Consider the following 27,702-nt stretch of genomic DNA (forward strand, 5'->3'; position numbering starts at 1 on the left):
AACAAAATTATCCAGAATGACTTGGAGTCCATCTAGTCCTATTTAAAATTATTTATTTAAAAATCAAATTCAGTGATAATAACTATTATTCGTAGGGTGATTTAGACTTATGCAATAAACAATAGCAAATCTTTTGTTAGCACTTTACTGTTACTAAGCATTTTCGTGCATGATACAGTTGACAAGTTAGAAGTTGTTATTCTTATTTTACAAGTCTAGAATTTGAGTCTGGGCTGGTTGTGGTGCCACATGCCTGTAATCTCAGCACTTTGGGAGGCTAAGACAGTAAGATTGCTTGAGGACAGGAGTTCGAGACCAGCCTGGGCAACATTGTGAAACCCCCATCTCTGTTAAAAAAAAAAAAAAAATTAAAAATTGAGTCTGACTTAAAGTAAAAACTCATCATTACTCAGATTATAATTTGTAGAGAGTGAAGAGGAATCTAAGGTATTTTACTTTTGTAGTCTATTAACAAAAAAGCAAATGATACTCTGCCTTCTGTTACTAAGTGCTTAGGATATATATGTTAATGATGGGAATTTATTAAAGAATAAAAACAACTAAATGTACATATTCATTTATTAAACTTTAATTCTTCAGTATTTGCTTTGTATATGTTAGCATTTACATAGTAATAGGATAAGGCCAGTATATTTCTTAAATTTACTTCATTTGTTTCTGCTGTTAATGGTTGCTAGGCTCTTAAAATTTATAGGCTGTTGGTAGTTACTATGATTGTCCTGGTAGTTACCTTTTTTCTGATTTTCAGCTGTTGGTTAAATGAAATATATTAACAATAGGTAGGACATTTTCATGTATAGTTCATTTTCTAAAGTTATAATTGTGTTCAAAGATTTTTTTTTCAACTTCCCTTCTTATATTTTAGGCCAGCATGGGCAGTGGGAGTGTATCTTTCTGTGGTATATCCATGGACTGGAATGATGTCCTTGCAGATTATGAAGGTATTGTGTATATGTATATTGGATGTGTAGTACAGGGTTTAAAAGTTTGTTCTCAAATGTTCTTTCGACCTATGTGGTTAAACAATAATAGTTATTTTTTTTTCTTTCCAAACAGCTCGTGAGTCTTGGCGCCAAAATACATCCTGGGGGGACATTGTAGAAGAAGAACCTGCTAGACCTCCAGGACATGGAATTCACATGCATGAAAAACTTTCTTCACCCTCTCGTAAAAGGTCTGGCATTTGAAACTTAATTTGAAATGGTTCACAGGAAGGAAACCAGCCACTCTTGGCTGTTAAATAAAATTGCTACATGGCATTTTTGGGCATATTACTTTAGGACAGTTTCAGATCCATTGGAAAGTAACAAAGCTTTCCTGAAATGTTGGGCCAAATTAGATCTGCATACTTGAAGAACTATGAAGTCTAAAGAACCCTCTTTCTGGCCTTATCATGTAAACATTTCATGTTCCTTGTCCGTTTGTTTGTATTAATAGAACAATTGCAGAATCTAAGAAGAAACATGAAGAAAAACAAATGAAAGCGCAGCAGCTAAGGGAAAAATTACGTGAAGAGAAAACATTAAAGCTTCAGAAATTGTTAGAAAGGGTGAGTTTTTATTTTTTTAGGAAATAATGATAGTCTGAAGTTGGTGGGCCTAATTTCAACTGCACTTCTGGTCTGAGAGAAGCTAAAACAACCATAAAAATAATTAGATTTTCTAGGAAATAAAGACATTTTAATCTATTGATCCAAGAAGGTTAGCTATAAAAAATTGTCATTTTGAAATTATCTAGTAAATCGATATTTTGCAGGGTTAGCATGGATTATTGAACCTGTACTTGTCTTTTGCCATTTTCATCAGAGGGTTTCCTTGGGGAGATTTGTCTGAAGTGTAGAATGGCTTGATAGGACAAGTTTGGAGCCTAAGACTATCAGTTTGTAGTGTGTTTTCCCATGGTCAGCCCTGGTCCTTGCTCTTGGCTCTGATTTTTACTTCTGTTTATGTATCTTCGGCCAACCCCTTCAGCTATAGGAATGCAAGCTACCGCCCTGTCCCACAGTTGTCAGTGCATGTCCATATGCAGCTGGCCAAATAGCCATGCACACACATGGCCACAGCTGGCCATGGCCCCCATTGCCACATGTATGCCTGCAACCAAACTCCACCTGCCCTCTGCCATCATCTGCCTTGGCTCCCAGCCAACCAGGGGTGCTCACTTCTTAACACAGAGGTGCTGCTTGCAGCCACTGCTTATACCCTGTAGCTGCCACACCAGTGCATACACACACACCAAGAGTTGTTGTACTTCCCCACACTTTGGCACTCTGTGTGCCAGTAGGCTTAGTGCAACTGTATGCTCCTTCATTTCCCCCAAGTCAGTGCTCCCATCTGAGCAATTGACTATCCTTTCTGAAGCCAATTCATAAAGAGCGGAGAAGATGACTGCTTCTTTAAGTGCATAGACAGCAATGCAAGGATATAAGGAACATGAAAAATCAGGAAAACTTGACACCACCAAGGGAACACAATAAATATCCAGCAAGCAACCCAAACAAATGAAGATCCAGGAATAACTGTTGATGGTCAGTGAACTGTAAGAGAACACAGATAAGTAATGTAACAAAATCAGGAAAACAACACAAAAAACGAAAAGGGGATTATCAAGAAACTTATAAATAAAGCCTCCACCTTCCTGGGACAGAGCACCTGGGAAAAGGGTTGTGGGCACAGCTTCGGCACACTTAAATGTCCCTGCCTGGCAGCTCTGAAGGGAGCAACAGATCTCCTAGCACAGCACTCAAGATCTGATAAGGGACAGACTGCCTCCTCAAGTAGCTCCCTGGCCCCCGTGTATCCTGACTGGAAGGCACCTCCCAGCAGGGGCCGACAGACTCCTCATACAGGAGAGCTCTGGCTGGCATCTGGTGGGTACCCTTCTGGGACGAAGCTACCAGAGGAAGGAAGAGGCAGCAATCTTTGCTTTTCTGCAGCCCCCCGTCCCTGCCCCCTGATGCTTCCCAGGCAAGTAGTATCTGGAGTGGACCTCCAGGAAACTCCAGCAGACCTGCAGCAGGGGCCTGACTGTTAGAAGGAAAACTAACAAACAGAAAGATATAGTTTCAACGTCAACAGAGAGGACATCTACTCAGAGACCCCATCCAAAGGTCATCAGCTTCAAAGACCCAAGGTAGATAAATCCACGAAGATGGGAAGAAACCAGCACAAAAAGGCTGAAAACTCCGAAACCAGAATGCCTCTTCTCCTCCAAGAGATCACAATTAAAAAAAAAAAAGAAAAAGGAAATCAATAAGGAAATAGCTGACTTACAACACTGTACACTAAATGTGCCTAAGAAATATATATAAGATTTTCTACCCCCAAATCAGCAGAATACTCATTCTTCTCAAGTGCACATGCAACATTCTCCAGAACAGATCACGTGTAAGGTCACAACACAAGTCTTCAGAAATTTAAGAAGATGGAAATCATACCAATATCTTTTAGACCACAGTGGAATGAACCTAGAAATCAATAACAGAAAATAGGAAAATTAGCAAAAATGTGAAAACTAAACATTATATGGTTGAACAACTATTTGGTAAAAGAGGAAATAAAGGGAAATTTAAGTAATACCTTAACAAATGAAAACAAATATAACTCACTAAAATTTGTGGGATGTGGCAAAAGCAAGACTCTGAGGGAAGTTTATAGTAATAGATACCTGCATTAGAAGAGAAGAAAGATCTCAAACAACCTAGTTTTCTAACTCACAGAACTAGAAAAAGAAGAAACAAACTAACCCCAAAATTACTATATGGAAAGAAATGATGATTAGAGCAGAAATAATTGAAATGCGAAAGAGAAAAATGATAAGAAAAAAATCAACAAAACAGTTTTTTTTTGGGAAGATAAAAAATATCAACGAACTCTTAGTCTAAGAAAAAACGTAAATACATTAGAAATGAAGTAGAGTCGTTATAATGGATAACACAAATAAAAAGGATCATAAAGAACTATTACAAATAATTATATGTTGCTAAATTGGATAACCTTAGAAGTGGATAAATTCTTAGAAATATATGACCCACTATGACTGAATCAAGAAGAAATAAAAAGCCTAAGTAGACCAATAACAAATAAAGAGATTGAATCAGTAATTAGAAACCGACAAAAAAAAGGCCCGGACCAAATGGCTTCACTGATGAATTCTATGAAACATTTAAGGAGAAGTAGTACCAACTTTTCTTGAACTCTTCTGAAAAATTAAAGAAGAGGGAACATTTATATGAAATACGAAATATTCTACTGGTCTCTGCCTCTGGTTCCTGACATAGAGCTCCTAAAACTCTGGTAGATAGAAGCAGCAGGAGAATTTTTTTGTTCAATATTTGTTCTCTGAGCCTGATTCCCACAGATAACTTCTATGATCTTTGTAATTTCCTGGGTGGTAAGAAAACAGTACATCTGAAACAGAGTTTCTAAATACCTTGGGCTTTGCTGAGTGATAGGGGCATCTTTTGTTGTAATGAGGCTACTCTTGGTGGTGTCCCTGATAGCCTCAGAATTGGTGCTGGTTACCAGAACTTTGACCTCTTGGTTCAGATGATGGCTAAAGCCAGTGATTTAATAAATCATGCCTCTGTAATGAAGTATCCGTTAAATACCCCAAGAACAGAGTTTGGGGAGCTTCTGGGTTGTTAAACATGTGGAAGTGCCTGGAAGGTGGCACACTTGGAGAGGGCATGGAAGTTTCATGTTCTTTCTTCACACTTTGCCCTAGGCATCTTTTCCATCTGGCTGTTTATCTGTATCATTTAAGAGTTCCTTTGTAATAAATTGTCAATAATAAGTAAAGTTTTTCCTTGAGTTATGTGAACCACTCTACCAAATTAATCAAACTTGAGGAGACAGTTGTGAGAGCGCCAGATTTATAGCTGGTTTGTCAGAAGTATGGGTCAGAACTTGGGACTTGTGATTAGCGTCTGAAGTTGTGGGGGCAGTCTTGTGGGAGAGAGCCCTTAGTCTGTGGGAACAGGTAGAAAATGTCAGAATTAGATTGAATTATAAGACAGCTAGCTGGTGTCAGAGAAGTGGTCAGTGTGAGAAAAACCCCCCTAAAAATCTTGGTGAACAGAATTGTTACTGTATTGTAGGTGAGAGTAGGAAAAACAGTTTAGTTTTTCCTGTCTCTTATGACCCCAAACTTGTATTATAAGGCCAGCATCACTCTGATTCCAAATCTAGACAGAGATAACCCAAGAAAGGGGAGAACTACAGGCCAATATTCCAGACGGATATAGATGTGAAAATCCTCTTTAAAATACTAGCAAACCAAATTCAAGAGTACATTAACAATCATACCATGATTGAGTGGGATTTATCTCTGGAATGTAATGTAAGTATGGTGAAATATACTAAAATCTATAAATGCAATATGCTACATTAATACAAGTAAAGGCAAAAAATGTATGAGTGTCTCAATAGATGTAGGATAAACTCTTGACAAAGTTCAACGTTCTTTCATGAAAAAAACCCTTAATAGGTATAGAAGGAACTTTTCTCAACACAATAAAGGAAGATGCTGTTGTTTTAATGTTTGTCCCCTCCAAAACACATATAGAAGTTTAATTGCTATTGTAACAATATTAAGAGGTGGTCTGTTAAGAGGGGATTAGGTTATGTTGGCTCTGCTCTTAGGAATGGATTGATACCTTGTTGTGGAAGTGGGTCCTGATTTCGGGAGTGGTTGCCTTATAAAAGGTTGGATTCAGCTCCTTTTAGTGCCCCTGCTCCCCTTTGCCCTCTCTTGCTCTCTTGCTTTCCTCCAGGGTTGATTTAGTAAGAAGGCCCTTATCAGATGCCAGCACCTTGATACTGGACTTCCTGTCTCCAGAATGATTATATGATAAATAAATTTCTTTTCTTTATACATTACCTAGTTTCTGATATTCTGTTATAGCAGCACAAAACAGATTAAGACAGCCCGTATATAAACAACCCATAGTTAACATCGTAATTGGGAAAAACTGAAAGCTTTTTCTCTATGATCTAGTAAAAGGCAAGTATGCCTACTTTTACTAACATTTCTCTCCCACATGGTGCTGGAAATACATGGAAAAGCAGTCAGGCAAGAAGAAGAAATGAATGCATTATATGGGAAGGGAAAGAATTAAGATTATCTATTTGTACATAACATCATAAACATAGAAAATCTTAAAGATTCCACAAAACTTTGAGAAATAGTATATGAATTCAGTAACGTTTCAAGATACAGAATCAACAGCTTAGAAATCAGGTTTCCATACACTATGAACTGTGTGAAAGTGAAAGTAAGGAAACAGTTTTCTTTTTATTAGCAACCAAAGGAATAAAATATTTAGGAATTATCTTAAGCAGAGAGGTAAAATACTTATATAGTGAAAATTATAAACTTATGAAAGAAAATTTAAAACAGCAAGTAAATAGATATTTGTGTTCATGTATTAGAAGAATTAATGTTATTACAATGTACATATAGCCCTAAGTGATCTACAGTTTCGGTGCAATCTCTATCAAAATCCCAACCATTTTGTTTTAGAGAAATAGAAAACAGTCCTAAAATTCATATGGAACTCCAAAAGACCCCAAAGATCGAAAGTAATTTTGAGCAAGAACAAAGGCTATAGTCATAACACTTTCTACAAATGTTATTCTAAAAGTGTAGTAATCAAAACAATTTGGCACTGGCATACAAGCATGCACACAGACCAATGGAACTTAATGGAAAACCCAGAAATAAACCCATGCAATTATGGGAAAGTGGTCTTTGACAAGGGTGCTGAGAACATACAATGGGGAAAGCATAATTTTTTCAACAAAGGGTATTCGGAATACTGGATATCCACATACAAAAGAATGAAATTGGATGCTTATCTTACACCATATACAAAAATCAACTCAAAATGGATTAAAGCCTATTTCGTTACCTTCTGTTACTAGAAAGGAGTGTAAATACGCATAGGTTGAGCATATTATTTGGATTACTTTTAGTGTGTAGTTTAAATTTGGGAGAAATAGTTGGACCATATAACCTGAATATTTATGTAAATGCATTAGGTAACGCAGGATTCTCTTGTACTGCAGTAAAGTTGACTAGGACTGTAAGAAAATTTTGTGATTTTTTTTTTTTCTTTTTACTTGACTCAAGAATTTGTCATGTAGATGAAGAAATTAGATATGAAAAGCAGTGTCTTGTGGGGTTCTACAGGAGTCAGTGTTTTGTTTTAATTTTAGCTTAAGAGAAGTGCTCTAACACATAACAATTCTCTTACTGTGCTTCTTAATAACAGCAAAATTACAGCATATTTTCTTATATCTAAATATGATCACTGAGTATTCATGCAAGAAAATCATAGATTAATGAAAGTATACAAGAGTTCAGATGTTTTCTGGTTATTTTCTCATCAGTGTAGGTATCCCTTTAATTAATTTTAATGGCAAATTTCATCTTCCATTTGTATGATGGATTATTGTTTTCAACACTGTTTCACATGAGTGATGTCATCTGATCACCACAATAAATGTGATGTACACAGGGCAGGTATCAACCCTCATTTTATAGTGATAAAAAAAATCTAGCAGAGGCTAAGTGTTGTTTCCAATGTTACACAACCAATAATTTGCAGAGCTAAGGCTTTAAGGACATGTCATCTGGCTCTTAGTATAGTGCTATTTTTGTATCATACTTTTTTGGATGGTTCAACACATTATTTAGAGAAAAAATTCAATTAAAATGTTAGTTTTTCCCACTCATATTGATCCAATTTCTGATTTTCTGTAATTTATTTTCATTGATGAAATCTTATTTCATTGGTGAATCTTATTTCCTGGAGCACAGCAACCTTTTGTTTATTCTATTTGAGGTTGTTTCAAGGAATTAAAATTTTAAGGAGTTAATTTCCTTTTTTTTTTTTTTTTGAGAGGAGTTTCGCTCTTGTTACCCTGGCTGGAGTGCAATGGCACGATCTCGGCTCACCGCAACCACTGCCTCCTGGGTTCAGGCAATTCTCCTGCCTCAGCCTCCTGAGTAGCTGGGATTACAGGCACGCGCCACCGTGCCCAGCTAATTTTTTGTATTTTTAGTAGAGACGGGGTTTCACCATGTTGACCAGGATGGTCTCGATCTCTTGACCTCGTGATCCACCCGCCTCGGCCTCCCAAAGTGCTGGGATTACAGGCGTGAGCCACTGCGCCCGGCTAAGGAGTTAATTTCTTAAAACAACATTAAATAACAATTATTATATCTATCTTTATTTTGTAGGTGAAACCCACTCTAATCCTTTAGAGAATGTTTCTTATGCAAATAATGTGATTTGTTAGATGTCATTTTTTAGTTTCTGGGGTGAAATTACTTATTTTTCTTGAATGCGGGTTACATCATAGAGATGTTAAAGCTTATAAGGATAAGCAATATACACTATATTCATTTTAAACATACTCATTGTAACAGTGCAAGAATAATAGCAAATATTTCTGTAGAGGCATGTGTAAGCCTCTGTTCTGAGAGTTTTCCATACGTTAACTCAATCTTCAAATAACCCTGTGAATTAGATACTATTATTATTCAGACAAGGAGACTGAGACATAGGCTACAAAAGTTGTCTAAATTATGCAGCTAGTAAGTGGCCAGTGTAGATTATGAATTCAGGTTGTTTAGCTTCATAGTCTGTGTCCTTAATTGTTAGGTATGCTCCTGCACATTTTCCCAGGCTTTATAAGCCATTTACTTATTTGTACTTCTTTTAAATGATTGTGTATATTGAAATTAATGATGTGATAATTCACTATATGTAGGAGAAGGATGTCCGGAAGTGGAAGGAAGAATTACTAGATCAGCGACGCCGGATGATGGAAGAAAAATTACTTCATGCTGAATTTAAGCGAGAAGTGCAATTACAAGCAATTGTGAAAAAAGCACAAGAAGAAGAAGCTAAGGTATATCATAGGAGGTTTAAATGTTGACTTCATTACCTGAGGACTTTTTTCGATTGTTATATAATAGTGATAGAAGATAATGTTTTTCAAATGTTTATTCTGTTCTAGAATAACAGCATTTTACAGGTTCATTTAAAACTTACTAGGTGTAATATTTTATCCCTTTGATAATTTTATGAGCCATCTATTATTTTTACAACTCTATAAAGGTATAATTGATAAGAAGCACATATGTAAAGTATTCTGTTTGATGAGTTTTGACATTCATATGTCCCTGAAACTATCAGTACCATGAACATAATACACAATTCTCTTTGTAATTAATTCCTTCATTCAGCTGCTTTCTATCAGTATAGATGTTTGCATTTTCTGGAACTTTTTTGTGCATGGAATCATAGTATCTACTCCTTCCTCTGGCTTTCCCTCATAATAGTTAACTTTGAACTTCTTCCATCCTGTTGTGTGTGTCAATAGTTCCTTGCTTTTTATTCCTTCCATATGAAAATACCATAATTTGTTAACCCAGTCACTTGTTGATAGACATGTTTTCTTTCCAATTTTTGTCTATTACAAGTAGAGCTGCTGTGGCAATACATGTATATATCTTTGTGCAGATGCATACTTTCATTTTTATTTTATGAAAACCTAGGATTGGATTGGTGTAGCATCTGAAAATAGATTCATGTTTAATCTTTACACACGGTTTTTCATATTGGTTGCATATTTTACATTCCTACCAGCCATGAATGAGAGTTCCAGTTATGCCATATTCTGACCAGTACTTGACACAGTTACCCATTTTAATTTCAGTCATTTAAAAAAAAAATGTGTATAGAGTCTCATTTTTTTTCCAACTTTTTTTTATTATGGGAAAAACATATAAAATTTGTCATCTGAATCATTGTTAAGTATACGGTTCAGTGGTTTTAATAGTAGTAGTGTACCATTATACATTCCCACCAGTAGTGCACAAGGGTTCCAGTTATTCTATATCCTAACTCTCATCATTTTGTTTTTGTGATAGTGGTCATTGTAGTGTGTGTTACGTGGTATCTCGTTGTAGTTTTGATTTGCATTTCTCTAGTGATTAGTGATGTTGAGCATCTTTTCATGTGCTTATTGGCCGTTTGTTTATCTTCTTTGGAGAAATGTCTTTTCAAGTCCTTTGCCCATTTTTGAATTGAGCTGTTTGTTTTTTATTGTTGTTGCTGAGTTTTAGGAGTTCTGTATGTATTCTTGATATCAATTTGTTTTTCAATCAAATATATGATTTGCAAATGTTTTCTCCCATTCTGTGGGTTGCATTTTTACTTTGGCAGTAGTGTCTTTTGACATGCAAAATGTTTTAATTTTCACAAAGTCCAGTGTGTCTGTTTTTTTCTTTTGCTGACCGTGACTTTGGAGTCATATCCAATAAGTCATTGCAAAATCCAGTGTCATGACACTTTTATCCTGTGTTTTCTTCTAAGAGTTTTATAGCTTTAGATCTTACATTTAGGTAATTGACCCATTTTGAGTTAATTTCATTATATGGTGTTAGGTAAAAGTTTAGCTTCATTCTTTTGCATGTGGCTGTCGAGTTTTCCCATTACCATTTGTTGAAAAGACTGTTCTTTGTTCATTAAATTGTCTTGGTACCCTTGTCAAAAATCATTTGACCATATCCGAGGGTCTGTTTCTTAGCCCTCTGTTCTCTTTCACAGATCTATGTCTGTTTTAGTGCTAGTACTATACTGTTTTGATTATTGTTCTAAGTTTTGAAATCACGAAGTGTGAGTTACCCAATTTTGTTGTTCTTTTCAAGATTGTTTTGGTTATTTGGGGTCCCTTGAGATTCCGAATGAATTTTAGGGTGGACTTTTCTGTTTCTGCAGTCATCATTGAGATTTTGATAGAGGTTGCATTGAATCTGTAGATCACTTGGTGTATTGCTGATATCTTAACAATATTAAGTGTTCTCGTTCATGATCACGGGATAATTTTTCATTTATTTGTCTCATCTTTAAATTTTCAACAATGTTTTGTAGTTTTTATTGTACAAGTCTTTTGCCTCCTTGGCTAATTACTAAGTATTTTATTATTTTGATGCTGTTGTTAATGGAATTATTTTCATAATCTCTTTTTCAGATTGTTCCTTGTTAGTGTATAGAAATGCAATTGATTTTTGTATGTTGACTTGTATCCTGCTACTTTGCTGAAGTTTTATTAGTTCTAACAATGTTCTGGTGGAATCTGTGTTTTCTACATATAGGTTCATATAATCTGTGAACAAAGATAATCTTACTACTTTCTAAATTTGGACACTATTTCTTTTACTTGCCTAATTTTTCTGGCTTGAACTTTTAGTGCTACCTTAAATAGAAGTGGTGAAAGCAGATATTCTTTATCTTGTTCCTGATATGAGAGTAAAAGTTCTCAGTCTTTTACCATTGCTTTGTTTTTGGTGCTAAGAAATAATTGTCAAATCCAAGATCATGAAGATTTACCTCTTTATTTTCTTCTGAGGTTTTGTGGTTTTAGATGTTTATATTTAAGTCATAAAGACATTTTGAGTTAATTTTTGTGTATGATCTGAGGTAGAGGTTGCATAAGAATATCCATATTTCCCAGCACCGTTTGTTGAAGAGACAAACCCTCCCATTGGTCTGTCTCAGCCCATTTGTGTTGCTATAAAGGAATACTTGAGGCTGGGTAATTTTAAAGAAAAGAGGTTTATTTAGCTCACAATTCTGTAGGCTGTACAAAGAGCATGGCAACATCATCTACTTCTGGTGAGGGCCTTAGGCTGACTCCACTGATGGCAGAAGGTGAAGGAGCCAGGATGTACAGATCACATGGTGAAAGAAGAGGCAGTAAGAGAGGAGGGAGGTGCCCGACTTCTGTAAACAACCAGCTTTTGAGGGAACTTTTTGTAGGAGCTAATATAGCAGAACTCACCCCTCTCCCCTGAGGGCATTAATCTATTCATGAGAGATCTGTTCCCATGATCCAAACACCTCCCGTTAGGCCTCTACCTCTAACATTGGCAATTGTTTCACATATTGATCACATATTTCTTTTTTTTTTTTCCTTGAGACGAAGTCTCGCTCTGTCTCCAGGCTGGCTCACTGCAACCTCTGCCTCTTGGGTTCAAGCAGTTCTCCTGCCTCAGCCTCCCGAGTAGCTGGGACTACAGGTGTGTGCCACCATGCCCAGCAAATTTTTGTATTTTTAGTGGAGACGAGGTTTCACCATGTTGTCCAGGATAGTCTCGATCTCTTGACCTCATGAGCCACCCGCCTCAGCCTCCCAAAGGCTGGGATTATAGGCGTGAGCCACCGCGCCCGGCCAGATCACATATTTCAACGTGTGCTTTGAGAGGACAGACAGCTAAACCATAGCAGTCTATATGTCTATCCTTATGCCAGTGTTGCACTGTTTTGATTACTGTGCTTTTTAGTAGTCTTTGAAATGGGAGCAGTGAGTCCTCCAACTTCGTTATCCCTGTCCCCACCAAACATGATGTAGCAACATAGTGTACCCTGCAATTCCGTGAGAATTGAGGTTTGGTTTTTCATATCTGCAAAAAAGCCCATTGGCATTTTGTTATGGATTACATATCTTTATATCCCTTTGATTAGTATTACCATCTTAACAATATTAGTCTTCCAGTTTATGAATGTGGACTTTCCTTCTATTTATTTGTCTTGTTTAATTTCTTTCAGCATTGTTGTGTTTTCATTATACAAGTATTTCACTGCTTTGTTTAGATTTATTCCTATATATTCTTTTGGATGTGATTATAAATGCTATTGTTACCTTAACTTCATTTTTGATTATTTATTGGTAGTGTACAGACATACAATCAATTTTTATATATTGATCTTATGTCTTGTAGTCTTGTTTGAACTCCTTCATTAGTTTTAATAGCTTTTTAGTGAATTCTCTAGGATTTCTCATAAACAAGGTCACATAATCTGCAAATATAGTTTGTTTTGCTTTTGCTTTCCAGTTGGATGTCTTTGATTTCTTTCCCTTGTTTAATTGCTCTGGCTAGAACCTATAGTATGTTGTTGAATAGAAGTGGTGAGAGTGCACCTCCGTATGTTATTCTTGATCTTCCTAGATATATTTAATCTCTCATCAAGTATGATGTTAAACATAGAGTTTTCATGTACAGTCGATCCTTGGCATCTGTGGGTTCTGCATTTGCAGATTCAACCACCTGCAGATCGATCAGCAGGTGTTCGAATCCGTGAATGCAGAGGGTCAACTGTAAGGGACTTCATCATCTGTGGACTTTGATATCCGTGGTGGATCCTGGAATCAATCCCCCATGGGTACTGAGGGACAACTATATGTCCTTTATCAGGTCAAGGAAGTTCATTTTTATTCATTGTTTGTTGAGCGTTTTTATTATTAGGGGATATTGGATTTGTCAAATGCTTTTTCTCAATCTATTGCTGTTAAACTGTATTTTTTGTCCTTGTTCTATTGATCTGGTATATTATATTAATTGAATCTTAGATATTTTGTATATTTGTCCAATTTGGTTATTTGTTTAAGTATCAAGGGTAAATTTCATCCTGTTACTTATGGCTGGAAGTGGAACTTCTGATCTGTGTATTATTATTATTATTTTTATCTTTTTATTTTTGAGGGACAGTCTAAAGGTATATTATTGATGATCATAGAGGCAGAATTCAAATCCAGATCTTTCTGGTTCCCAAGGCTCTGATTTTGCCACTGTATTTACTGCTTTAGTGTTCTTATTTTGTGATATTTTATCATATGACTTATGTACATTTTGACTTGTCTAATTGCTTAATATACTCACTTTCATTATGATTTTATTAAACCAAAGTGACTCTTATAAGCACATTAACCTAATTATTTATCATAGTTTAAATAATTTACATAGAGATGGACGGTTAACTCCTGGATATCTTTACACAAGAATATCAGCTACCTTTTATAATTATTTTAATTCTTTTTCTTAAAATTCCAACTTTTATTTTAGATACAGGGGATATAGCTGCAGGTTTGTTACATGGATATATTGTACCTAAGTAATGAGCATAGTACTCAATAGGCAGGGTTTTCTTTTTCTTTTTTTTGAGACGGAGTCTTGCTTTGTTGCACAGGCTGTAGTGTGGTGGTGCGATCTCAGATCACTGACAGGGCTGCCTCCCGGGTTCAATCGTGTCTCCCACCTCAGCCTCCTGAGTTGCTCGGACTACAGGCATATGCCACCACACCCGGCTAATTTTTTAAATTTCAGTAGGGGCGAGGTTTCATTGTTTTGGCCAGACTGGTCTCAAACTCCTGACCTCAGGGGATCCACTGCCTCAGACTCCGAAATTGCTGGGATTACAGGTCACTAGGTAGTTTTTAATCCTCTCTCCCTTCCCTGTCCACCTCTAGTAGTCTGCGGTATCCATTGTCCCCGTGATTATGTCCCTGTGTGCTCATTGTTTAGCTCCCACTTATAAATGAGACGATTGTCTTTTGGTTTACTGTTCCTGCATTAATTCACTTAAGATTATGGCCTTGAGTTCCATCCATGTTGCTGCAAAGGACACAATTTCATTCTTTTTTTGGCTGCATAGTGTGTTCCATGGTGTATATGTACCACATTTTTTTAAATCCAGTCTGTTGATGGGCTCCTGGGTTGATTCCATGTCTTTGCTATTGTAAATAGCACAGCAATGAACATACAACTGCATGTGTCTTTTTGGTATAATGATCTGTTTTCTGTTGGGAATATCCCTAGTAATGGAATTGCTGGGTCGAATGGTAGTTGTGTTTAAAATTCTTTGAGAAATTGCCACACTGCTTTCCACAATGACTGAACTAATTTACATTCCCACCAACAGTGTATAAACATTCCCTTTTCACTGTAGCCTTGCCAGCATCTATGGTTTTTTTGACTTTTTAAATACGAATCAAAACCAACATACACAAAAAAACAAAAAAAAATTTTGTATTTAAAAAGTCAAAAACCAATAGCATCTGTTGTTTCTCTGATGCTTAGTGATGCTGAGAATTTTTTCATGTTAGTTGGAAACTTTTATGTCTTTTGAGAAATGTCAGTTCATGTCTTTTGCTCATTTTAAAAAATGGGGTCTTTTTTTTGCTTGTTGATTGAAGTTTCTTATAGATCCTAGATATTAGACTTTTGTTAGATGCATTGTTTGCAAATATTTTCTCTCATTCTGTAGGTTGTCTGTTTACTCTGTCGATAGTTTCTTTGGCTGTGCAGAAGATCTTTAGCTTAATTAGGTCCCACTTGTCAACTTTTGTTTTTGTTGCAATTACTTTTGAAGACATAGCCAAAAATGCCTTGTCAAGGCAGATGGCAAGAAGGGTATTTCCTAGGTTTTCTTCTAGGATTTTTATAGTTTGAGGCCTTACATTTAAATCTTTAAGCCATCTTGAGTCAATTTTTGTATGTAGTTAAAGGTAAGGGTCTAGTTTTGTTGTTCTGCATAGAGTTAGCCAGTTATCCTAGTGCCATTTATTGAAGGAGTCCTTTTCCTATTGCTTGTTTTTGTTGGCCTTTTCGAAGATCAAATGGTTGCAGCTTTATTTCTGAGTTTTCTGTTCTGTTCCATTGACCTGTGTGTCTGTTTTGTACCAGTGCCATGCTGTCTTGGTTACTGTAGCCTTGTAGCATAGTTTGAAGTTGTGTGATGCTTCAAGCTTTTTTCCTTTTGTTTAGGATTGCTTTGGCTATTGGGGCTTTTTTTTGGTTCCATATGAATTTTAGAATAGTTTTTTCTAATTTTGTGAAGAATGCCATTCGTAGTTTGATAGGAATAGCATTGAATCTGTAAATTGCTTATGGCCATTTAAATGATATTAATTCTTATAATCCATGCTCATGGGATGCCTTTCTGTTTGTGTGTCATCTCTGATTTTTTTCAGCAGTGTTTTGTCATTCTTCTTGTTGAGTTCTTTCCCCTCCTTGGTTAGCTGTATTTTCCTAGGTATTCCATTTTCTTTGGCTTATTTTATTTTTATTTTTTATTATACTTTAAGTTCTGGGGTACATGTGCTGATCATGCAGGATTGTTACATAGGTATACACAGGCCATGGTGGTTTGCTGCATCAATTCCCCCATCATCTGCATTAGGTATTTCTCCTAATGTTATTGCTCCCTAATTCCCCACCCCCTGCTATCCCTCCCCTAGCTCTCCCACCCGCTAACAGGTCCCAGTGTGTGATGTTCCTCTCCCTGTGTCCAAGTGTTCTCATTGTTCAACACCCACTTATGAGTGAGAATATGCGGTGTTTGGTTTTCTGTTCTTGTGTCAGTTTGCTGAGAATGATGGTTTCCATCTTCATCCATGTCCCTGCAAAGAACATGAACTCATCCTTTTTTATGGCTGCATAGTATTCCATGGTATGTATGTGCCACATTTTCTTTATCCAGTCTATCATTGATGGGCATTTGGGTTGGTTCCAAGTCTTTGCTATTGCAAATAGTGCTGCAGTGAGCATACATGTGCATGTTTCTTTATAATGGAATGATTTTATGATACTAACATTATCCTGATACCAAAACCTGGCAGAGACACAACTAAAAAAGAAAATTTCAGACCAATATCCATGATGAACATTGATGGGAAAATCTTCATTAAAATACTGGCAAACCAAATCCAATACCACATCGAAAAGCTTATCCATTGTAATCAGGTTGCCTTCATCCCAGGGATGCAAGGCTGGTTCAACATATGCAAATCTATAAATATAATCCATGACAAAAACCACATGATTATCTCAATAAATGCAGAGAAGGCCTTCAGCAGAATTCAACAGCCCTTTATGCTAAACTCTGAATAGACTAGGTATCAATGGAATGTATCTCTAAATAATAAAAGCTATTTATGATAAACCCACAGCCAATATCATACTGAATGGACAAAAACTGGAAGCATTCCTATTGAAAACTGGCACAAGACAAGGGTGCCCTCTCTCACCACTCCTATTCAGCATAGTATTGGCAGTTCTGGCCAGAGCAATCAGGCAAGAAAAAGAAATAAAGGGTATTCAGTTAGAAAAAGAGGAAATCAAATTGTCTTCTCTATTTGCAGACGACATGATTATATATTTAAAAGACCCCATCATCTCAGCCCAAAATCTCCTTAAGCTGATAAGCAACTTCAGCAAAGTCTCAGATACAAAATCAGTGTGCAAAAATCTCAGACATTCCTATACACCAATAACAGACAAACAGTCAAATTATGAGAGAACTCCCATTCACAATTGCTACAAAAAGAATAAAATACCTAGGAATACAACTAACAAAGGACATGGAGGACCTTTCAAGGAGAACTACAAACCAGTGCTCAAGGAAATAAGAGAGGACACAAGCAGATGGAAAAAACATTCCATGCTTATGGTTAGGAAGAATCACTATCATAAAAATGGCCATACTGCCCAAAGTAATTTATAGATTCAATGCTATCCCCATCAAGCTACCATTGACCTTCTTCACCGAACTGGGAAAAACCACCTTAAACTTCACATGGAACTAAAAAAAGTGCCCGCATAGCCAAGACAATCCTAAGCAAAAAGAACAAAGCTGGAGGCATCATGCTACCTGACTTCAAACTATCCTACAAGGCTACAGTAATCAAAACAGCATGGTACTGGTACCAAAACAAGAGATATAGACCAATGGAACAGAACAGAGGCCTTGGAAGTAACACTACACATCTACAACCATCTGATCTTTGACAAACCTGACAAAAACAAGCAATAAGGAAAGGATTCCCTGTTTAATAAATGGTGTTGGGAAAACTGGCTAGCCATGTGCAGAAAGCAGAAACTGGACCCCTTCCTGACATCTTATACAAAAATCAACTCCAGATGGATTAAAGATTTAAACGTAAGACCTAACATCATAAAAACCCTAGAAGAAAACCTAGGCAATACCATTTAGGATGTAGGCATAGACAAGGACTTCATGACTAAAACAATGGTCTCATTGACTCATTTTCAGTTGCAACATGTCTAGTAATAATTGCCGTTTATTTCTTTTTTTTTTTTTTTTGAGGAAAAGACACCTTTTTCTTATTCCTTGTGCTGTGGGTCCTATTTATGTCTTTCTTGTTGCTCTTGGAATTGCTTTTTTTTTTTTTTTCCCCCAATCAGTTATTTTCTTGTGCCTGCTCCTTTACTTTCTTCTTCTAGACTACCTACTTTTGTACTCCTGTTATACAGATTACCGGTTTTGTACTTTTAAAATACCCAAATTTCTCAGAAATAATTGTCTGAGCTTGTTTCTACTACCTCATCACCCATGTCTTCTTTAATTCCTTATATCATTTTCCCCTTTCTGCTATTGTATTTGCCTTTGAGAATATTTCTGTTTTCACTAAGTTAAAATGACTTTCTGAATCACTTCATATGAACACCATCAGGCCCCTTTTTCTAGAATACTTTCTTCTGCACTATCTTGATTTTCCCTCTACTCTCTAACCAATCCTTTACTCTCTTCCCTTCTTTCTTTTGTTGGTTAAATGTAACTGCAAAATCAAGTTTCACTTCACTTACTCTTTTTTAGTATCACACTTACTACCACTCCTTCAATTGTCTTCTCTGCAGTGATTTCTAAATCTGAATCTTTAGCTCTACCTTCAAGTGAGCTCTAGACTCAATTTCCTGTTGTTTGGTGCTTGTGTCCAGTGGAACTCATCAGCTCATCATTGCCTTCATTCCAAACCAAGTGCTTTATACTGAAGTCCATATTTCAGATGATGATGATAATGACTAGTCACCTATGAACCTAGATTTGAAAAACTTGTATTCATTTACTTCATTTCATTGTTCTTCTTAATCTCTTTTTGATTATGTATTGTGTAATCAGGAAGATAATTTTTTCTGACATTTTCTTTGGAGTCCCATGTATACATTCACCTGCAGTACTATAACTCTGAAGGCACCTATGTGTTTTCCGTTGCAGCTACCATCGGGGTATTTTTACCTCCCTCCTAAATATTGACAGTTGATATTCTTCCCTTTTGTTTCTCCTCCCTCCAAATTAATCTTTCTGGAGGGCATTATCGTAATGCCTCTCAGCCCAAAAATCTTCAGGGACTTTTACTCTAGATTTGTTTAATATTATTTTGTATTTAAAATAGTGGCCATATTTTTATTTTAAAAGTGACTACTTTTTATTTTGAAGACTTTAAGCAATATGTACACCCGCCTAGCCAACCAGATCAGCTGAATTAACCCTGGGATCAATGGGGTAACAGATGTTGCAGCCAGATTGCCCTCACATCCAAGTTACTAATTATGAATGAGCAAATAATGTGGTTTCTTGAGATGGAATCTTCCTGGTGAAGATACTGTGAACATTGTTGAAATAACAAATTATTTAGAATATTCCATAAAATCAACTGATAAAGCAGTAGCAGGTTTTGAGAGCATTGACTCCAATTTTGAAAGAAGCTCTACTATGGGTAAAATGCTATCAAACAGCATCACATGCTACAGAGAAATCTTTGAGGAAAGAAAGAGTCCATAAATGTGGCAAACTTCATTGTTGTCTAGAAATTGCCACAGCTACTTCAGCCTTCAACAGCCACCACCCTGATCAGTCAGTAACCATCAACATCAAGGTAAGACTCTCCAGCAGAAAAAAAGATTGTAACTTGCGGCTTAGATGTTCATTAGCATTTTTGAGAAAAAGTGTTTTAGAATTAAGGTGTGTATAGTATTTAGACATAATGCTGTTGCACAATTAATAGGCCATAGTATTGTATAAAAATAACTTTTATATGCACTGGGACATTTGATAATTTGTGTGACTTCCTTTATTGTGATACTTGGTTTATTGTGGTGGGCTGTAACCAAACTTATAATATCTTTGAGGTATACCTGTACATGTTCAGTACAAACACAATCACCCATTAAAAAAATTTTTTTGGTCTATGGTTGGTTGAATCCATGGATGCAGAACCCCATGGCTATGGAGGGCTGCCTATATAGGTACTGTCCATGATTTCAGGCATCCACTGGGGGTCTTGGAATGTATTCCCTGTGGATAAGGAGGGACTACTGTATGTTGTTTTATCATCTTTTCTTTGCTTCTTTAAATTCATGTTTTTGTCAAATTCTTCAGTGTTGTCAAGTTTGTCTAATGAATTTTCTGCTGTTTCTTAGGTTGTCGTTATTATTATTTTTTGAGATGGAGTCTTGCTCTGTCACCCAGGCTGGGGTGTAGTGGCACAGTCTCCGCTCACTGCAACCTCTGCATCCCAAGTTCAAGCGATTCTTCCGCTTCAGCTTCCCAAGTAGCTGAGATTATAGGTGCATGCTGCTATGCCTGGCTAAGTTTTTTTTTTTTTTTTTTGTATTTTAGTAGAGAAGGGGTTTCACTATGTTACCCAGACTGGTCTCCTGGGCCAGGTTGAATTCCTGAGCTCAGGCAGTCTGCCTGCCTCAGCCTCCAAAGCGTTGGGATTACAGGCATGAGCCCCTATGTCCAGTCATAGGTTATTATTCGCTTCCAAATTGTTGCTGTTGTTTTAAATGAGATAGGGTCTCGCTCTGTTGCCCAAGCTGGAGTGTAGAGGCACAGTCACGGCTCGCTGCAGCCTCCAACTCCTGGGTTCAAGCAATCCTCCCATTTCAGCCTCCCAAGTAACTAGGATTGTAGTTGCACGTCACCACACCTGGCTAAAATTGTATACATTTAATAGAGACAGTCGTTCTATGTTGCTCAGGCTGATCTTGAACTCCTGGGCACCAACGATCCTCCTATCCTGCCCTGCCCTCCTAAAGTGCTGGGATTACAGGCATGCACCTCTGCACCCTGCCAAGATTGAGTTGTTTAATCTGTTTTTGCATACTCTCTCCCTTCTGAGTTTTATTTTATTGTAAAAATTTGCTTAGTGTATTAGGTCCCATTACTCTTTATTTCATCTTGATTATGTTTAATATGTGTGCCCTGATATAGTCTGAACAAATTTTCCTTGAACATACTTGTTTATCTTGTATTTTTTGTTTTTATATATTTTTTGAGACAGAGTCTCACACTGTCGCCCAGGCTGGAAGCAGTGGCACAATCTTGGCTCACTGCAACCTCCGTCTCCTGGGTTCAAGCAGTTCTCTTCCTCAGCCTCCCGAGTAGCTGGGACTACAGGTGCCCACCACCACACCCGGCTAAGTTTTGTATTTTTAGTAGAAACAGGGTTTCACCATCTTGGCCAGGCTGGTCTTGAACTCCTAACCTCGTGAGCCACCCACCTTGGCCTCCCAAAGTGCTGGGATTACAGGTGTAGCCACTGCACCCAGCCTGTCTTGTGTTTTGAGTACTTTCAGTACATGTTGAAGGATGTTTCTGTGATTTAATCTACTTATTAAAGTGCTTATAAAAGTGATATCATGGCATGGAGATTGGGAAAGCTTAGTTGGATCTGTATTCAGACTTGTCTGAGATTTATGAAATATCTGAACATAGGTTTTACTCCATCCAGCATGGATTTCTGCAGTCTGTGGCTGTCAAAGAGAGTTGTCTGTAGTGTTCACTTCCCTACTTCACTCTACTATTTTAACTGTAGCCTACCCTCCCTCTGGCTTTCAGGAATAAGAGGTTTGATCCCACCCGATTTTTTTAGCTTTGTCATTAGCTATTCTTTACTCAGAAAATCTGTACTTTCTAGCGAAACTTGACTGCCAAGAATCAATATATGTGGACATAAGTATGCAATGTATAGTTTAGTACTTTGTACCTAATTGTCACTCATTCAATATATGTTGAAGAAAAATAATTTGTTGTTTATTTTACATTTTGTCCTTTCCAACTCATTAGAATAACGTGAGCTTATCTGTTTAAATGTTTGTGTAATTTGTATAGTTGCAAATTACAATGTTATTAAGCAGACCTTTATAAGATGGTCTCTATAAAAATTAAAAATTGTTTCTTCACTTAAAAATATTTTCAGTGGCAGACCTCTAAATCACTTTCTAAGGCCTGTGGATTTTTTATACACACTGGATAATTATCCGTTTTGAGGTAAATATTGAAAGAAAAAAACCATAATTCCTTCATTTTTTTTGGTTCCACGCATTACCACTGGTTCATGTTATTATATAAAGACTGTTGTTAGATTTCTTATTTTTGTAATGTGCCCTAGAATTAACTTCATCTGAACCTTACCTTCTTTGTTTTTTAAAGGTAAATGAAATTGCCTTTATCAATACCCTTGAAGCCCAGAACAAACGCCATGATGTGTTATCAAAATTGAAGGAATATGAACAGAGGCTGAATGAGCTACAGGAAGAGCGTCAGAGAAGGCAGGAAGAAAAGCAAGCGCGTGACGAAGCTGTGCAGGTAGAATTTCATTTAGCAGCGTTGATTGAGCACCTGTCATAGACTTAAAGCCACTTGCTGAGGACCCAAAATAGAGTAACCTAGTGTTTGTTCCCAAAGGTGCATGGTTTAATATAACACTCTAGAAACATAAAGTCTGATTTCTAAGAGAGAGTGTGTTCTCCTTCAGTTACGGCAGTCAGTTCTTTAATCAGTAGACTGTAGTCACAGCAGTAGAATAGTTAGCTTCAACCAGGTGGAGGACTAAATTGCTCTGGATAGGTTATTATCTATTATTTTCTAATTGGGCTGATCAAGAATATGGTCCTCTCCCAACAATGAAAACAAACGTTGTTTTTGAATCAGTATATATAGCCTCAGTGTTTTTGCCTATGATGAGGCAAATTTAGGGTAATTTTTATGCCTACGATAGGGGGCATCTGATATTTTTAGACAGTATCATCAGATACCATAATTAGATTTTAACCTCTACAGCAAACCCTACCTTTGCAACCATTTTCAAGATGAGGAAAAGGTTAATGCATAAACTGTACTGCTATTTATAATCTATTTTAGATCTCCCTCAGTAAAATGCCTTGACCATAGAGTCTTTAAAGACCTGGCATATTTTTTGATGTAGAGAACAAATTTTGCAGTATTTAAATATAAATTCACACATGCTGTATTTATTGTTTATTTGTTCCTTCAGTGATCATTTCATTGAGTTACTGCAAGTAATATGTTAGGCTCAAAGATATGAAAAATATACCTCTGTGTTCTCAATGGGGAGAGGTATATGTACATAAAGAAGTTTAGGAAAAATGCTGTGCTAAACACAAAGGACAACACCTTATTTATATAGAGAGTAGAGGGAACATGAAAAAAGTCAAGAAAAGTTACTGGGTAGAGATGACATTTTTACTAAGTTTTCAAAAATGAAACATACAAGTGATAAGTTGTGGTATGGGAGGGCATTTCATGCAGAAGGAGATAGGAGGAAGCAGTGTATGTAGAGTTAGGGTGCAGCAGGTCATGAAAAGCTTTGTAGGTATGTTAAAAATTGTGAGTATTGTATTTCATGTGTCTTGTTATCAGTGATTTTAGTAAATTAAAATATTAACACATTTTAAGTTTGTTGATCACCTTTTGCTATTTGTGGGCATTAACAGGCATTCCCATATTCATCCTGATCGCTATTTGATTTGAGTCCAGTGTACTATTTTAATGAATGCAAAGCTGACTTCATGTTTAAAAACACAGAATGCTCCTATTAGAGACACTAGTTTTTCCACTCCAAGAAGCAGTAAAAATTTTCATTTTTATCATTTATAAGCTATTTATTAACTTGTATTCTTAAATGGGTAAAAAAAAATGTTTAATTTGAATCTTCTATTTAGCATTATTTCTGTTTTTTATAGGATAAATGATATGTCTGTAGAGAAACAGAAATACAGATAAAAATAATTATGGTTTGTAAATTATGTGTTACTTAATAATTTAGTGATATAAATAAGACAGTTTTGCCTTTATAGTAAATAATAAATTACAGTTTAATGTGAAAGAGTGTAATTAGAGTATATACAAGGTAAAAAGGTACTGCAGAGGAGGGAATAATTAGCTTGATTGGTAGAAGTAGAATTCCAGGGAAGGTTCTCTGGAAAAGGTAACTTCCTAGCTGGCTTTTTTTTTTTTTTTTTTTGGTGGAGGATATGTGAGTAGTATTGTGTATTTTTAAATAGACATCTTTGGTGCCTTTCTGTGCCTTTTGCAGATTTGAAATACAACAGTTATCTTTCGTTTAAAAATGATGACTCTCCACAGTTTGTAATATTCATTAAAACTTAAAGGAAAGCAGTTTACTTATCTAGTAAGGAATTTCCTCTACCAACCAACACTTTAAGAACCGTTTTGGCTCTTGAATTATTTTTGTTTTTAAAAGTGCTGAAATTTCCTATGGATTTAATTTCAATGAAAAATTTTAAACCTGTCTACATATGCTTGAGATACACTGAGATAGATAATTAGAAGAATCCACTGGTAGATAACATATGTAATATTAAAATTTTAAAAATGTGTGGTCATTACATGCTGTATGACATTACAGGCACTGATGCCAAGTATTCTGTAAATACAATAATAGTAAGATCCTAACCTAATAAAGAATTTCAGAGACCCTCCATCCATTTTATTCTTACTCTTTATTCTTTATTGATTAATTATAAGCTCTTTTTTTTTTTTTTTTTTTTTTTTTACATATCCTGCTTTGTCCTTTTGTCCTAATCATTTGAATTGTAGTCATAAAGAGGAGCTACAGAATCCTTTCTTAGGCTGCCTTAAACACGTCCCTGGTTAGGATCTGTGGGGGTCTGAGAGTTTCTTCTGTAGGCTTAAGAATTAGATTTTTAATTCCTTTGCTGTAGGTTTTAATTCTTTCCTTGTGGGCATATAGATTCATAATGTATGTTATTTTATAAAGTTGTGCTTCATTTATTAAACAGATATTTAGGAATTCCTACCCTTTGCAAGGTGCTTTGTGGCGTACAGTTTCCTGTCTTTTGGGGATTTAAATTTCAGATTAGGAAATAGTAGCTGAATTTTACTAATTTTGTTAGCTGTATGGTTACCAATTCTCTTTTCAAAGTTACTGAAAGTGGAAATTAATAGATTGGGTAACTTTTTACATCCAATTATCTCTTTTTGTACAGTGTTGGAGTTGGTCTTATATCCATTAAAGCAATCAGCAAGTTGACATTATGTTTACAAGTCTACACTTGGCTACACTGCACATACCTGAAGTAATATTTTTACATAGTATATATTTTATAAGCTCAATTTAGGATTTTAAAAATTACATTCCTCAAGCCTTTGGTCTTATATTAAAATATGAAATGCAAAGTTCTGTTTTAATTATTTATATTAATAAAGTATGAAATGAAAAGTTGTTTTAATTCTTTATATTTAATGCCTAAGCCCTTTGTATTTTGTTATGAAGCATGAGTTTTCATATAATATGGAATTTTTTAAATGTTAGATAAATTGGACTATAAGAGGAATTTTTTTGTTCACATTTTTTTAATGGAGGAAATTTTTTGTGCCAGATTTGATTGTTTTTAGTCCTAAACAAGTTTTCATATATTATTTTTGATGAGTAATGAGAAATAGCTACAACTATGTTTATGTATAGTATGCCAGACAGTAAAGGATATATTTAAATTCTAAATGCATGCCTCTAGCAATCTGCAGTGTGCCTGTTATGTCCTCCTGAAATCAGAGCATTCCCCCCAATTCACAGTCTACCGTCTTCCTAATACCACCCATCCCCCTCAAGAAAAAGAAAGAAATAGAGATCCTTTCAGCTCTTTTTAAAAGACTTTTTTTCCCTGGGGCACATAGAGCTTGTTGTGGAGATGAAGTTACTGTTGTGAGCTCAGTTAAGTATTAGAAATGTTCAAATCTCTCTTCTGTGTTCCCCGAACAGAAATTGTTTTTGTTTTTTTTTCCTACTATCTTTTACTGAGCCCTTACTATGGCTAAAGTCTATGCTGAGAACTTACCTATAATTAGTAATTTACATCTCAAAATCAACTGAGAGTCTCTTTAAGGTGAAGTGCCTTGTCCAAGGTTATATAAGTAGTAGGTACTAGAGCCTAGATCAATGTATTCCATTAATTATAGAGGAGGGGCCATCGAGAGATTGTGTGTGCTATCTGGGGAGTGGGTATGGATTCAGAGAAACATTAATAACATGAGGAACATGTTAGTGACAAATATTTCATGTTAAAGTTACCCAGTTTTGATAATTTATCTTCTGGCTTGATGATGGTGATGATGATGATAATTACTGAGAATTTTCTATATGCCAGGCCCTGTGGTAAGTGCTTTTCATATATTAACTCATCTGTTCTTTATAATATCCTAAGAAATACATATTATTATTTATCTTCTAGAAAACTAAGGCACAGAGAATGTGACTAAGTAGCCTAGCATCACTGTGAATAATGGAGTCAGGAAACAAAACCAGGGAATCGGACACAATTTCCATTGTTACACCCACTATGCTATATTACATTACCTCTTTTTCCTTCTCACAAGCTATCTTCACTTAATTCCATCATGAAAACTTAGTTTAGAAATAAAAACTGTTAACTGTGGTTTTTCATCATATTCAGGTATTTCTATAATCATATTTAACATATATTAACACAAGGTTTTAGAAGTGATTAATCAGAAAATATAAAGTTCTGTATTAGGGTTCTCTAGAGGTACAGGACTAATAGGATATATATGTAGTGTGTGTTTGTGTGTGTGTGTGTGTGTGTGTGTACACTAATAGGATATAAGCATAGATATAAAGGGAAGTTAATTATTAAGTATTAACTCACACAATCACAAGGTCCCATAACAGGCTGACTGCAAGCTGAGGAGGAAGGAGAGCCAGTCTGAGTCCCAAAACGGAAAAGCTTGGAGTCTGACGTTTGAGGGCAGGAAACATCCAGCAGGGGAGACAGATGTAGGGTGGAAGGCTAGGCCTTTCCACATTTTCCTGCCTGCTTTATATTCTAACTTTGCTGGTAGCTGATTAGATTGTGCCCACCCAGATTAAGGGTGGGTCTCCCTTTCCCAGCCCATTGACTCAAGTGTTCATCTCCTTTGGCAACACTCTCACAGACACACCCAGAATCAATACTTTGTATCCTTCAATTCAATCAAGTTGACACTCGATATTAACCATCACAAGTTCCCACAGAACAAATATAACATGGTGTTTGCTTTAAAAAGCAATTATTTTCTTAATTATGTGTAACACTGGTAAATGGCTTTCAAAAACCAGACATCATTGATATTTGATATTTGTTTAAACTTTAAGAACCAATGTACCTAGTGGCAAGCACAGGGTTCTACTTGGCTTAAACAAGTTAAGTTTGGTGAAAGGTATATTACCTTGAATCATTTTTATTTTACACATAGTTCTAATATTTAAAAATATATATATTTCTAACATTAGGAACGCAAGAGAGCTCTAGAGGCAGAACGGCAGGCCCGGGTGGAAGAATTGTTGATGAAGAGGAAAGAACAAGAAGCTCGAATTGAACAACAGAGGCAAGAAAAAGAAAAAGCCCGTGAGGATGCAGCCCGGGAAAGAGCTAGGTATCTCATTTGCTGTCTTAATTTTGATCTTGGTGAACATTTTGCACTGAGTGAATATTCAAGTTGTGGTCTTAAAGCCATTCACTGTCATGGAAATTTTTTTGTTTATTTTGAGATGAGGTTTTGCGATGTTGCCCAGGTTGTCCTTGAACTCCCTGATTCAAGTGATCCTCCTTCCTCACCCTCCTGAGTAGCTTGGAATACAGGTGTGTACCACCACACTCAGATACAAAAACTTAGAATATGATTCTGGCTAGCTTCAGAAAAAGGGAATTTTTGGGAAGATATCAAGGGCGTAAGTAATAGCA

At 36.1% G+C, this 27,702-nt stretch overlaps 1 protein-coding gene across 8 annotated transcripts in view; it reads left to right on the forward strand.

Moving 5' to 3' along the window:
• SCAPER (S-phase cyclin A associated protein in the ER) overlaps positions 1-27,702 on the forward strand; it is a 522,830-nt gene that overhangs the window by 140,657 nt on the left and 354,471 nt on the right. For all 8 annotated transcript variants that reach the window (XM_012457694.2, XM_064382920.1, XM_064382918.1 and 5 more), the window contains 6 exons: positions 887-962; positions 1,078-1,195; positions 1,459-1,570; positions 8,799-8,939; positions 22,112-22,267; positions 27,252-27,394. In XM_012457694.2, the coding sequence (XP_012313117.2) occupies positions 887-962; positions 1,078-1,195; positions 1,459-1,570; positions 8,799-8,939; positions 22,112-22,267; positions 27,252-27,394 (746 nt within the window). The remainder of the gene's footprint in view (positions 1-886; positions 963-1,077; positions 1,196-1,458; positions 1,571-8,798; positions 8,940-22,111; positions 22,268-27,251; positions 27,395-27,702) is intronic.

The sequence above is a fragment of the Aotus nancymaae genome, unplaced genomic scaffold (genome assembly GCF_030222135.1).
Source record: "Aotus nancymaae isolate 86718 unplaced genomic scaffold, 86718_ANA_hifiasm-v0.15.2.pri h1tg000003l, whole genome shotgun sequence".
Taxonomy (NCBI): Eukaryota; Metazoa; Chordata; class Mammalia; order Primates; family Aotidae; genus Aotus; species Aotus nancymaae.